The sequence below is a fragment of the Bos indicus x Bos taurus genome, chromosome 5 (assembly GCF_003369695.1).
Source record: "Bos indicus x Bos taurus breed Angus x Brahman F1 hybrid chromosome 5, Bos_hybrid_MaternalHap_v2.0, whole genome shotgun sequence".
NCBI lineage: Eukaryota > Metazoa > Chordata > Mammalia > Artiodactyla > Bovidae > Bos > Bos indicus x Bos taurus.
In genome coordinates this window covers 63,915,806-63,930,003 of record NC_040080.1, presented here as the reverse complement: position 1 = coordinate 63,930,003, position 14,198 = coordinate 63,915,806, and the positions used below count along the sequence as shown (strand labels likewise).

The following is a 14,198-nucleotide window of genomic DNA, read 5'->3' as shown; positions in this document are numbered from 1 at the left end:
AAAAAACACTTCTTCCCTTGGAATTTCCCAGTGATCTAGTGGCTGAGACTCCATGCTCCCTGTGCAGGGGGCCTGGGTTTGATCCCTAATCAGGGAACTATCAATAGATCTTGGATGCTGCAACTAAAGAATGTGCCTGCCCCAGTGAAGATCGAAGACCCCACATGCCAAAACTGAGACCTGGTGCAGCCAAATAAAAAATATTTAAAAAATAAACCACTGCTTCCCATCTTGGGTCTGTCTTGACTTCCTTGGACTGAATGGTTTCCAGGATGCCAGATCTCTAAGAGGTATTCTTAAAGGAGCAGAGGGTTATACCACTGTACTGTCTCATAGGAAAACAACATATAGCTTATTCCTGGTCCAGGGAGCTACTTTGTACTCTAATTCTTTTTTTTTTTTTTTTAATGGTATAAAGGATCATTTTCTCCACTGAGGTGAGGAGAAGACCTATGGATCCAGCTGTGAGATGCCCACCAAGAGCTTCTGTTGGGTGAAAGGGAGCAGGGCTTTCATGTAGTGAGTATTAGGGGACATGGAATAAAAACTTCAACTGTGTCTTGGCCCGGCTTCTGCAGTAGGAAGGAGACTGGTGGCTTCCATTTTCTGTTTTGGCTATTTTCTTTGCTCTGGGAATCCATTCTAGACTTTGCATTAATTCTGTACCTCTCTCTTCTTATTCAGGCCACATGGAAATCTATTGTCTATTTTTTAAAGACTGTGAAATAGAATGGAAACAGGATGTGGGCCGCATGTGAATTTATGTAGATTAATGCACAGTGATGACATCTTTTCATTCTGTAACCCAACTAGGTAAATAAGAGACATTGGATGATCATCAGTGGTTGAAATAATAAAAAAGCGTTAATTGCCAGATTTATAAGATCGTAGGATTAAAAAAGGTGTGTAAAAGTAGTTCCTTTCAAACTTCAACATGCATAGGAATCATCTGGGGAGCTCGTTAAACTGAAGACATGGGATTCAGTAAGTCTGGGTTGAGGCCCAAGATTCTGCATTTCTAATAAGCTCCCAAGTGATTCAGATGCTGCTGGTCAGTGGACCTCACTTTGAGTAGCATTCTGCTTGTTGCCTGGCACGTGGTAAGTATAGCTAACTCTTCAACAACCTGGGAGGGGGGCATTGGTTAGGTTTGCCGACCCTCTGTCCAGTCAAAGCCTATCCTATAATTTTATAGTTGATGGGCCTCTGTACCTGCCATCCCACATCTGCAGACTCAGCCACCCATGGATCACGTAGTAGCAATATGTACTTACGGAAAAAATCTGAGTGGGACCAGGGAGTTCAAATCCATGTTGTTCAAAGGTCAGCTGTACTTGATCAATGTTACTAATTGATACCAGATAATTGATGAGAGTCAAAAGACCCTCTACTACCAAATACCTCTCCACCATATCTTTTTATTGTGTGACATCTTTTTAAAAAGTGAGTGTCCTGGGAGGACCAGTGAGTGTGAATTCAACAACTGTGAAGGCAGATTGCTGTCCGCTCAACTCAGAAATCAGCATCCAAGGGTTTAGAATTGCTGCTGCTTCTAGTTCTTCTTTGCCATCTTTCTGAAGTATAATTTATAAAATGATACAATTCACTTGTTTTAGATTTTGCTGAGTTTGACAAATGAAAACAGTTGTAACCACTACCAAAGTCATGATCCAGAGCATTTCCATCACCCCCAAAACTTCCCTCATGCCCCTTACACAGACTAGAAATTTTACTGGGAGAAGAAGGGGATTTAAGCTCCAGTTGCTTCAGTTTTCCTGAGAAGCAGGAGGTCAGATCCTGCACCCCCCTGTGTCTCCTCCCCATCCCAAGAATGCTGACAGATCTTGTAATCCTAGCTGGGTCGGGTGTGTATTTTGTACCTTGTAAATTTAGACTGACCCACTTGTTTGCCAAGAACTTTCTGGGTTTTAGCACTCAGATACTCATGTCCAGAAAACTCATCTCAGATCCCAGACAAACCAGGGTGGTTGGTCACCCTAGCTGTGACATTCATGCCCTTGTTTCTAAGCCTGAGTTTCTCATTTTAGAGTCAATTCTCTCTCTCTCTCTCTCCTAGGCACTCAATAAACAAGTCCATGGGTGGACAGAAATGAACCTCATTGCAGGCAGCGGCAGATTCCTGGCCTGGAGAATATAAGGCCTGGGTTCTGATCTTGGCTCTGCCAGGTCTGCAGTGGTATGATCCTGGAAAAGTGGTTTCTCACTCTAGGTATGTTTCCTCCACTGCAAAATAGGGGATCCTTAGTCACTTCTGCCTCTGCTGTGATATAGCTCTACCCATCCATGGAATTATGTTCTGATGACACTTCCACTCAGCTTTCTCTTTCTTTCTTGCCTCTTGCCATTTCCCCCCTTCAAATATATATAGTAGGTCAATAAATTATGTAAGGGGAGATTCATAATGGAATTGCTGATGGGCCAGGCTTAGGCAGAGAGCCGTGAGAGCAAGAGAGTGTGGACTTTGAACCAAGCAGCTGTGGCTAGGAGTTGGAGAGTCAAGTTTCTATTTTCAGGTAAGTGTTTGTAATCCTGATTTGCTCTTTGTGCATTATTGGGAGGGAAGATGGTGGGGATAGGGAGCCTACTGTTTAGGAATTTTCCTGGGTGGATGAAGAGGTCCCGTGGCAAAGAGGATTTTATATGCTTTTTGTCTAGTGGAGGCAGTGATTTCCAGCTGAGCTAGTGCCCAGGAAACAGCACCCAGGCTGTTATTCAGTATTCTAACACAGAAGAAGGAGTACAGAGAGAAATACCAGAACTGGCCCAAGCTGGAATCTATGGCCAACTTAGGCTCAGGAAGCTGCCATTCTGTTTCTGATTCTGCCACATGCTGTCTGTGGAACTCAGGGCACGTTGTGTAACCTCTTTGAGCCTCTGTGTTTGTCTCTAATTTTCCTTTTTGGTGGAGTAATTCTGCACTGCCTACTTCACAGGGTGGGTTAATTCAGTGAGATGACACAGCTGGGAGTTCACTGAAACTGAATAAATGCAACGTTGGGTGTTATCCTTAACTTGGAGGCAAATGGAGAGAAACTTGGGGGTTTTGTCTGCTTTTTTGTTGGCTCTTGTCTATTCCTCCAATAGTGTCACCGATACGCCCTGGCTCCCAATAATATAAGAAGTATGAGGGAGGTACTATTTCTTTGGTCAGAAGACACCACAGCCTGACAAAATTCCTGATTTCAAGAGAGCCTTTCCTTGGCAATAAAGTCTGCTCCTTCTGCCCTCATTTCCAAATTTGGGGGGAAATGGAGCCAGAACTCCGCTTCAACCCCTCAGCTCAGGCCAGCCAGATACCCTTTCCTACCTAGAGGGGGCTTTCTCATGTGGCCAAGCATTTCCCTCTGGGGCTGCAGGCCTGTGAAGGGTTAAGCGAGCCACACCCTCAGCAGGAACAGCCTCGGACTTTGTGCTGAGCAGCCATCTCTGCCTTGCCTGGCTTGACTGGCACAGGGAGCCCTGGCTGGAGGAGGCAGGACAGAGGAAGGTCAGAATCGTGGACACGGGCTAGAGGAGGGCAGAATCTTTCCTGTCTTTCCCGACACCATGGACAGCTCCCACTAACAAGGACGCCTCTCCACCCTTGGGGCCCGGGACTCCTATGCCCCCTTCCTGTCACACTAGGATTTCATCTACCATTCTCTGATATTGAAGTTACACCCTGGTTCCAGCGTGGGGTGAGTCCTGCCTTAACCTGTTCCTCTTTTCATATCTTAGGATGCCCTATGTGGGAGCTTCTTCGCTGCCCCCCATCCTCCAACCAATCTTATTCTCGTTCCTTTCAAATCTAAATCCAAAGATGCCTTCTTCCCAGCCCTGCTTCTGCTTCTTACCTTGCCTGCCAAGTTATTTAAAATCTTAACTTTTTCTCAAATCTAGAAAATGTGGGGTGATGATAGTATCTGCTTCCTGGAGATATTCTAAGCAGCAAATGAATGAGTATGTGTAAAGTCTTTAGAGCCTGCCTGGCCCATAGTATTTACCACCTGATTGCTGTTGGCTGCAGTAATCAGTATTCTCATAGCTCCCTCAGTTGTGACTTTACAGGAAGTGATAAGTGCTCACTTTTCCTGGAGCTTGGAGAGGCAAAGTGGAGGGAGAAGGCAGCCTCTGTTCCCTTTCTGCTCCACCGTTCTTCTGACTTTCCTCCCTTCCCCCACTCAGGTTCAGCGATGCAGGAGAGGAGGATATGGCTGTTTCATTCCTGTTAGGGAGTGGCATTGACCATTGTACTAATAGTTCTGTCCTGCACCAGGGCACCCCGCCTGCTCAGTCCCACAAGAAAGACTGAGGAGGATTGGGTTTCCTCCTTAGGGAGCACCTACCATATGCCACGGAGAAGGCAATGGCACCCCATTCCAGTACTCTTGCCTGGAAAATCCCATGGATGGAGGAGCCTGGTAGGCTGTAGTCCATGGCATCGCTAAGAGTCGGACACGACTGAGCGACTTCACTTTCACTTTTCACTTTCATGCATTGGAGAAGGAAATGGCAACCCACTCCAGTGTTCTTGCCTGGAGAATCCCAGGGACAGGGGAGCCTAGTGGGCTTCCGTCTATGGGGTCGCACAGAGTCAGACACGACTCAAGTGACTTAGCAGCAGCAACCATATGCCTACTGTGTGGGGCCGAGCCCTTCCCCCTCTGCTCTTCCTTGCTCATCCCCACCAGTTACTAAAAAGCTAGATGTGTCTCTCTGGGGCAGAGTCCATGCCAGAAGCTTAACGTCGTGGATGTAAACATTGGGGATTGAGATCGAAAAACGGGGACAGATGTGGAGGCACATCCAAAGTTCCCGACCACTGCTTGCTTGTTGGGGAAAACAAATCTCATTTTCATTTTCTTTGGGGCACTCCAGCCTTTAATGGAGGAGCTCCTGCCTCTGTCCTGGGGCTCATCACCTTGTCCAGGCCCCAGTTAAAAACTGAATCTCACTGTAACAGTGAGAGGGGAGGGAAAACTTTGGAGCAACTTTGGAAGTGAGTATGGGTGTGCCTGGTGAGGAAATGGGCTGTGAGAGGCAAGGAGTTGGGAGGGAGACGGGTCACAGAGTCAGGGAACCTGGACCTGGGCCAGGGCCTCAGTGCTGGAGGGAGGGAGCCTCCAGTCCCTGGCTGTGGCATGAACTTTGCTTCCCTTTCCTCCCCAGCCATCTCCCCTGCAGCACAAGGATGCTCCCCCAACTGCTACCTACTGGGGGCCTTCTTTACCCTGGTGGTTGGAGGCAGGTGGTCCTGCCTCACTCCCACCAACCCTAATTCAGGGAGCAGAGGATCCCTCCCACCTCTGGCTTCCCTGCAATCTCCACACTTAGCTTGGACTGGTCTGGAGGCCTCTTTCAGCTGGCCAGGGGCTCTCTCCAGGGCCAGTACTAGGGGGAGGGGAAGACTCTCTTAGGTCCTTCTGCCTTCCTCCCCTAAATAGTTACTGGCCGTGAAAGCTGATCGGATACCAGCAAACTGATCCCAGGACCAATAGCTCCTCTGGACATGACCCTTCTGGAAGGTTCCGTGGGGGTGGAGGACCTTGTGCTCCTGGAACCCCTGGAGCAGGAGTCTCTGATCAGGAACCTCCAGCTGCGCTATGAAAAGAAGGAGATTTATGTGAGTGCCCATGGGTGCCCCTGGCTGTGGATGTGTGGCCAGAGAGTTCTCGGGCCTTTCCCAGACCCACCCTGGCTCACTCTGTCATCTCCCACAACTCCAGACCTACATTGGGAACGTGTTGGTCTCAGTGAATCCCTACCAACAACTGCCCATCTATGACCTGGAGTTTGTTGCCAAATACCGGGACTATACCTTCTACGAGCTGAAGCCCCATATGTGAGTAGAGGGACCAAGGGAAGGTGACAGGGCCCAGCTCGTCATGATGAGACATCCTCATTTCCTCTATCCTTTCTCCTGAAGGAGGCTCTCCAGCTGTCCCTTCCTCCCTTGGCCTTTTGGAGGCCCCTTACTAGGCCTGTTGTTTGCCATGGTCTGGTCCAAGTGGGGAGGGCGAATGAGTCTGGGGATCGAGTGAAAGACGGTGTCTTGAACTGACCCCACACTAGTCATCACCCACTTCCTCCCTGCAAGCTATGCACTGGCAAATATGGCATACCAGTCACTGAGGGACCGGGACCGAGACCAGTGTATCCTCATTACCGGCGAGAGTGGAGCTGGGAAGACGGGTGAGGCGCCGGGTGAGGGGGGCGGGGAAGCCATGGGGTTGCTGCTGGAACTGCCCCCTTGTCTCTCTCCAAGACAGAGCCAGTCCTGCCCCCAACCCCTGAAATTCCTTCCTGGGTTTTTCTGAGTGGTGTGAGGTGCTGCAATGAGGGAGATTAAGGGCAGCGGTGGGGATCCACACGGGGGTTTCTCTTGCAGAGGCTAGTAAGCTAGTGATGTCTTACGTGGCTGCTGTCTGTGGGAAAGGGGAGCAGGTGAACTCTGTGAAGGAGCAACTACTTCAGTCAAACCCAGTGCTGGAGGGTAAGGAGTCCAGTCTCTGTCCTCTCCACCCCACCGCTACCCTACCATCCCCCGTGTTCCCGAGATCACTGTTCGTGTTCAGCCTGAAAAATCTGAGACTGCCCTGATGGCTGGAGGACCTTCCCCCTTCCTGTCCCTGGGGTCCTTCTGCCCTCAGCCACCTAACTCCTTCTCCCCGCATCTCCACAGCTTTTGGCAATGCCAAGACCATTCGCAATAACAACTCCTCTAGATTTGTGAGTGAACATCTCCTTGGCCTTGGACGAGAGGGTGTGGGGTCTAGAGAGGGAGGAACATGGCCCAGATGCCTCCTGGACAGGATGACAAGGAAAGGTAGAAGCCAAGTCTCTCTCTCTCTCTGCTCTCTGAAGGGAAAATACATGGATATTGAGTTTGACTTCAAGGGATTCCCCCTCGGTGGTGTCATCACAAACTGTACGTGTCTCCCGTCCCACTTACCCCCTCTCCCGCATGCCCCATGGTGTCCCTTTCTGCTAATCTACTGCTGTAGGAAGGAGGAAAGTTAGACTAACAGGCTTCCTAACCACTGGGAACACCAGGGATTAGGATGGAATTAGAGGGAAGTTGTAGTACCTCCCAGATCCTCAGAACATTATTTTCTTATTTTCTGTCAGATCTGCTTGAGAAATCCCGTGTGGTGAAGCAACTTGAAGGAGAAAGAAACTTCCACATCTTCTATCAGCTCCTGGCGGGAGCAGACGCACAGCTACTGAGTACGTGCCAGCACCCGACATGCAGCAGAACATCCTCAGCCTGCATTCAAGCCCCAGAACCCCTGGCCCCTCTGGATCCCTAAAGCCATCTTCCCTTGACTCTCAGGGCAGTCTACCCTGATTCTTACCCACCCACTGTTGGGAACAAATCCCTTGACTTCTGTGTTCTCTTCCTTTTCTGGGGTTTTAGTCTAGGAATAAGCCTTCTTACCTCTTCACCACTCTTACTTCTCTGAACTGCCTTGATTCCTTTTTCCCCAATTCAGTTCAGTTACTCAGTAGTGCCTGACTCTTTGCCACCCCATGGACTGCAGCACTCCAGGTTTTCCTATCATTCCTTCACCAACTCCCAGAGCTTGCTCAAACTCATGTCCATGAAGTTGGTGATGCCATTCAACCATCCCATTCTCTGTCATCCCCTTTTCCTCCTGCCTTCAATCTTCAGCATCAGGGTCTTTTCTAGAGAATCAGTTCTTTGCAAGAGGTGGCCAAAGTATTGGAATTTCAGCTTCAGCATCAGTCCTTCCAAAGAATATGCAGGACTGATTTCCTTTAGGATTGACTGTTTTCATCTCCTTGAAGTCCAAGGTACTCTCAAGAGTGTTCTCCAACATCATAGTTCAAAAGCATCAATTCTTTGGCGCTCGGCTTTCTTTATAGTCCAACTCTCCCATCCATACATAACTACTGGAAAAACCATAGCTTTAACTAGACGGACATTTGTTGGCAAAGTAATATCTCTGCTTTTTAATATACTGTCTAGGTTGGTCATAGCTTTTCTTCCAAGGAGCAAGCATCTTTTTATTTCATGGCTGCAGTCACCATTCACAGTGATTTTAGAGCCCCCCAAAATAAAGTCTCTCACTATTTCCATTGTTTCCCCATCTATTTGCCTTAAAGTGATGGGACTGGATGCCATGATCTTAGTTTTCTGAATGTTGAGTTTTAGGCCAAATTTTTCACTCTCCTCTTTCACTTTCATCAAGACACTCTTTAGTTCTTCTTCACTTTCTGCCATAAGGATGGTGTCATCTATCTGAGGTTATTGACATTTCTCCCAGAAATCTTGATTCCAGCTTGTGCTTCATCCAGTCTGGCATTGTGCATGATGTACTCTGCATATAGTTAAATAAACAGGGTGACAATATACAGCTTTGATATACTCCTTTCCTGATTTGCAACCAGTCTGTTTTAATTGTTCTAACTGTTAGAACTGTTGCTCCTTGACCTGCATACAGATTTCTCAGGAGTCAGGTAAGGTGGTCTGGTATTCCCGTCTCTTGAAGAATTTTCTGCACTTTGTTGTGATCCACACAGTCAAAGGCTTTGGCTTAGAAAATAAAGCAGAAGTAGATGTTTTTCTGGAACTCTCTTGCTTTTCGATGATCCAGCAGATGTTGGCAATTTGATCTCTGGTTCCTCAGCCTTTTCTAAATTCAGCTTGAACATCTGGAAGTTCATGATTCACGTACTGTTGAAGCCTGGCTTGGAGAATTTTGGATGTTACTTTGCTAGCGTGTGAGATGAGTGCAATTGTGTGGTAGTTTGAATATTCTTTGGCATTGCCTTTGTTTGCAATTGGAGTGAAAACTGACCTTTTCCAGTCATGTGGCCACTGCTGAGTTTTCCAAATTTGCTGGCATATTGAGTGAAGCACTTTCACAGCATCGTCTTTTAGGATTTGAAATAGCTGAACTGGAATTCCATCACCTCCACTAGCTTTGTTTGTAGTGATGCTTCCTAAGGCCCTCTTGACTTCACATTCCAGGATGTCTGCCTCTAGGTGAGTGATTACACCATCGTGGTTATCTGGGTCATGAAGATCTTTTTTGTATAGTTCTTCTGTGTATTCTTGCCACCTCTTAATATCTTCTGCTTCTGTTAGGTCCATATCATTTCTGTCCTTTATTGTGCCCATCTTTGCATGAAATGTTCCCTTGGTATCTCTACTTTTCTCAAAGAGATATCTAGTCTTCCCTATTCCATTGTTTTCCTCTACTGCTTTGCACTGATCACTGAGGAAGGCTTTCTGAGCTCTCCTTGCTATTGTTTGGAACTCTGCATTCAAAGGGGTATATCTTTCCTTTTCTCCTTTGCCTTTAGCATCTCTTCTTTTCTCAGCTATTTGTAAGGCCTCCTCAGAAAAGCATTTTGCCTTTTTGCATTTGTTTTTCTTGGGGGCGGTCTTGATCACTGCCTCCTATACAATGTCACGAACCTCCATTCATAGTTCTTCAGGGATTCTGTCTATCAGATCTAATCCTTTGAATCTATTTGTCACTTCCACTGCATAATCATAAGGGATTTTATTTAGGTCATACCTGAATGGTCTAGTGGTTTCCCCTACTTTCTTCAATATAAGTCTGAATTTGGCAATAAGAAGTTCATGATCTGAGCCACAGTCAGCTCCTGGTCTTGTTTTTGCTGACTGTATAGAGCTTCTCCAACTTTGCCTGCAAAGAATATAATCAATCTGATTTCGGTATTGACCATCTGGTGGTGTCCATGTGTAGAGTCTTCTCTTGTGTTGTTGGAAGAGGGTGTTTTCTATGACCAGTGATTTCTCTTGGCAAAACTCTGTTAGCCTTTGCCCTGCTTCATTCTGTATCCAAGGCCAAATTTGCTTGTTACTCCAGGTGTTTCTTGGCTTCCTAGTTTTGCATTCCAGTCCCCTATAATGAAAAGAACATCTTTTTTGGGTGTTAGTTCTAGAAAGTCTTCATAGAACCATTCAACTTCAGCTTCTTCAGCGTTACTGGACATAGACTTGGATTACTGTGATATCAATGGTTTGCCTTGGAAACGAACAGAGGTCATTCTGTTGTTTTTGAGATTGAACCCAAGAACTGCATTTCAGACTCTTTTGTTGACTATGAGGGCTACTCCATTTCTTCTAAGAGATTCTTGCCCACAGTAGTAGATATAATGGTCATCTGAGTTAAATTCGCCCATTCCAGTCCATTTTAGTTCACTGATTCATAAAAATGTTAATGTTCACTCTTGCCATCTCCTGTTTGACCACTTCTAATTTACCTTGATTCATGGACCTAACATTTCAGATTTCTATGCAATATTCCTCTTTACAGCATTGGACTTTACTTCTATCACCAGTCACATCAACAACTGGGTGTTGTTTTTGTTTTGGGTCCATCTCTTCATTCTTTCTGGAGTTATTTCTCCACTCTTTTCCAGTAGCATATTGAGCACCTACCGACCTGGGGAGTTCATCTTTCAGTTTCGTATCTTTTTGGCTTTTCATACTATTCATGGGGTTCTCAAAGCAAGAATGTTGTTTGCCATTCCCTTATCCAGTGGACCACATTTTGTCAGAACACTCCACCATGACCCGTCCTGGCTTCTTGGGTTGTGCTAGTGGTAAAGAACCCGCCTGCCAATGCAGGAGATGCAAAAGACAGAGGTTCAGTCCCTGGGTCAGGAAGATTCCCTGGAGAAGGAAATGAAAATCCACTCCAGTGTTCTTGCCTGGGAAATTGCATGGACAGAGGAGCCCAGCAGGCTACAATCCAAGGGGTCTGCAGAGAGTCAGACATGATTTAGCGACTAAATCTCCTTTTTTCCCCCAAGCTGGCTTCAAAAACAGAACACTTATTTCCATCTGCCATGCTTTTCTACCTTTAATTCAAGGGACTTTATCCATAGCTCAACAGGAGATTGGACAGGATGTTACAAGTATTCAAGGACTTCCAATGAGCTCTAGTTGAAGTTGTTTTGGGTCTATATCTGTCTCACTCATGATCTTGTCCTTGGTTTTTTCTTCTGTGGAGGTTCCATTCATTCATTCATCAAACACCTCTTGAACATCTACTATACTTGAATATCCTGCTAGCTTCTAAGGATACAGAGTTGAGTAAGACATGGACCTTGTCCTTGAAGAAGTCTTCTTCTAGGGGTGGCACATATGTGAGCAGATACATCACAGTGCAGTGTGACTGTTGCCAATATGCTGTGCAGTTGGCTATAGGTGCAGAAGTCATGGAGCACCATGATTTTTCTTAGGGAAAAGACCGTCTCAGCCTGATGCTGGCTGGGCCTTACTGCAGGGTCTGATGGGACTTTAAGCCCTGCCAGTTTCCTCTCTAAATCCCACCTCTGGCTGTGGGCACTGTGGATATCTGATGCCTAAGAACTTATGGCTTTGATTTCTTGTTATTCTGTGCTGGACTTGTGCCTGCCTCCTTTCACCCTCCTGGAGATCTCTATGGTTTAAGAACCCCCACAGGTATCATCTTCCCTCCTGGCTTAATAGTCTTGATTGTATTCAATTTGTATGAATCAGACACTGGAGTCTTGCTCTGGCTGATTCTTGCTCATTGGTTTGAGTCCGGATGGGGCCTCCCTTCCTGGTGTCATCATCCCAGTGCCTTTCTGACTCATTCTCCTTCCAGACACCCCTCTTTATCAGCCTCCTGTTTCAAAATTTTTGTCTCAGGGGAAGCTGCCATTAAACTCTACTTTGACAGTCACTCTCTAATTCTCAGATCTTTTGAGTAACAGATAACTGATACTATTCAAGCTCTATGATTAACTCATTCCTTCCCATCTCAGTGAATGGCTTTGTCCATTCCCTTGAATCATTTTTTATAAGAAAGTTTTGTATGCCAGTCAGGCATGCAGAATATGAAGATGAAAAACACAATCCCAACACACAAGCTGTTCATTGGTAAGAGGAACAGGAAAAAAAACCCAAAACCTAATCCACGAGATGTAGTCTAGGGTAGGGATGCACCATGTGGAACACAGGAGAGCCATTTGGCTCAGCCCCAATCTGAGAAAACCTTCCAAAATGGGGTCTGGTTTGGGGAATATAGTGTCTGCCACTTGGTTGGTGTTTTGTGAACAAATAATGAATGCCCCAACCTGGGCAATGGGCAATGTGTGAAGGCTGGGGGTGGGTGGGAGATAGGTGCTCACCCTTCTTTCCTCGCCTTTGTTCTCCCAGAACCACTGAGAACTGAACAGCATGGAAGGATTGCTTTTCTGGTTTTATTGTTTAGAACCCTGAGGGTGGAGAGAAGAGTAGAATGAGGGTTTTCTTTCATAAAAGTTGGGGAAAACCTCAAGAATTATGAACACCACTTCCCTCGTAGCTCAGCTAGTAAAGAATCCGCCTGCAATGCAGGAGACCCTGGTTTGATCCCTGGTGTGGGAAGATCCCCTGGAGAAGGGAAAGGCTACCCACTCCAGTATTCTGGCCTGGAGAATTCCGTGGACTGTATAGTCCATGGAATTGTGAAGAGTTGGACATGACTGAGTGACTTTCACTTGCAAACCCTAGATACAACTTAAAAAAGTAGTAGTCTATAATCATAAGAAATAATGATCCCAACACAAAGACTACACAGGAAGAACCTAAAACAAAAATGGCTCCTCTGAATAAATGAATGAACCAACCTAGAGCAAGGTCCATGAGGGTCAAGGTTGGAGGACTCAGAGAGCCCACGTACTGACCCTTTTCCCTCATGCTGGTCCTTGCAGAGGCCCTGAAGCTTGAGCGGGACACAGGTGGCTATGCCTACCTGAACCCGGACACGTCCAGGGTGGATGGCATGGATGATGATGCCAACTTCAAGGTCCTCCAGGTGGGTACCCAGGATGAGCCATTAGGCCATGCCCTGAGTCCAGGCTCTGGTTTTGGGAAGGGAGACAGGCATTGGACTGGCATGAAGTTCAGCTTCCGATTCTCCTTTCTTCCCTAGAGTGCGATGACTGTGATTGGCTTCTCTGACGAGGAGATTCGGCAGGTGCTAGAGGTAGCGGCCCTGGTGCTGAAGCTGGGGAACGTGGAACTGATCAACGAGTTCCAGGCCAATGGGGTGCCAGCAAGTGGCATCCGTGATGGGAGAGGTCTGTACCCAATCAGCTCCCTAAATCTCCTACTGCAATTTCTGTTCTCCCACCGTCTTCAGCATAATAGACTTCACTCTGACTAAGTCCCCCTCTGCCCGCTCAGAAGTTCCTCCCCAAACATACTCATTCAGAATATCCTGTGAGACACATTGGAATGAAGTGGGATGTTCCATAGACCTTGCTTCTGGGACTCTGAATTCTCAGTGGATTCTTTGCAAAAATGGGGACAATTACACTCATTTCAGGAGATTCTCATATTAAAGGAGATGATACATGCAAAGTGTCAAGATCTCCCTTCTCTCCTCCTCCTCCCCAGATGTTCCTCCAAGGCCATATTCTGGATGGGCTGTAAGGACTTTCCCAGAAAGACTCGGGAACAGCAGGCCCCCAAGCAGTTTCATGTATCAACCCTCCCTCCTCCCCTGGGAGTAAACCCTCTCTCAGGCCATGTTGTATTTCCTCATCACTCCCAGGTGTTCAAGAAATTGGGGAATTGGTGGGTTTGAATTCAGTGGAACTAGAGAGAGCTTTGTGCTCAAGAACCATGGAAACAGCCAAAGAAAAGGTGGTCACCACACTGAATGTCATCCAGGTGAGGGTCTCTCAGGGAGGAGGCTGGGTTCTGAGTCTGTTCTACGGCTGTCACACTAACCAGCAGCCCCACCCTCCAGGCTCAGTATGCCCGGGATGCTCTGGCTAAGAACATCTACAGCCGCCTTTTCAACTGGTTAGTGAATCGAATCAATGAGAGTATCAAGGTGAGAGATTTCCCTCCTTCCTCAATGATCTCCTCTGCCTGCCCTGTGCCTTGGGTTCTGAGATGAACAGAGGAAGAATGGTAGCGTGTTTTCTTTTATCCACTTATTTTTGAATCTGTGTTGTTTTGGAAATACATCTTTTTTTTTTTTTTTTTAAATTCAACTATCTGGATTCTCTATCAGCTGCCTGGTCTTTTCAGCTGCACAAAGATTCTGAGCCTCAGTTTCCTGATTTGGGAAACAAGACACTAACATTTACGTATTTCCCAGGATTTAGTGAGGATCACTAAATTTAGTGCTTCCGTGGTAGCTCAGTCGGTAAAGAATCTGCCTGCGGTGCAGGAG

The 14,198-nt window shown here is 46.7% G+C and overlaps 1 protein-coding gene across 2 annotated transcripts in view; it reads left to right on the top strand.

Annotated features, from left to right (window-relative positions):
• The first annotated feature begins 156 nt into the window (after nt 1-156).
• MYO1A (myosin IA) overlaps nt 157-14,198 on the top strand; it is a 29,302-nt gene continuing 15,260 nt past the window's right edge. The window contains exons 1-12 of one of the 2 annotated variants that reach the window (XM_027542292.1): nt 157-3,698; nt 5,445-5,623; nt 5,727-5,842; nt 6,098-6,192; nt 6,389-6,493; nt 6,683-6,729; nt 6,865-6,928; nt 7,129-7,227; nt 12,724-12,827; nt 12,945-13,092; nt 13,569-13,687; nt 13,767-13,853. In XM_027542292.1, coding sequence (XP_027398093.1) covers nt 5,510-5,623; nt 5,727-5,842; nt 6,098-6,192; nt 6,389-6,493; nt 6,683-6,729; nt 6,865-6,928; nt 7,129-7,227; nt 12,724-12,827; nt 12,945-13,092; nt 13,569-13,687; nt 13,767-13,853 — 1,098 coding nt within the window. In that variant the 5' untranslated portion in view covers nt 157-3,698; nt 5,445-5,509. The remainder of the gene's footprint in view (nt 3,699-5,444; nt 5,624-5,726; nt 5,843-6,097; nt 6,193-6,388; nt 6,494-6,682; nt 6,730-6,864; nt 6,929-7,128; nt 7,228-12,723; nt 12,828-12,944; nt 13,093-13,568; nt 13,688-13,766; nt 13,854-14,198) is intronic. The other variant, XM_027542291.1, reaches the window with a different exon arrangement.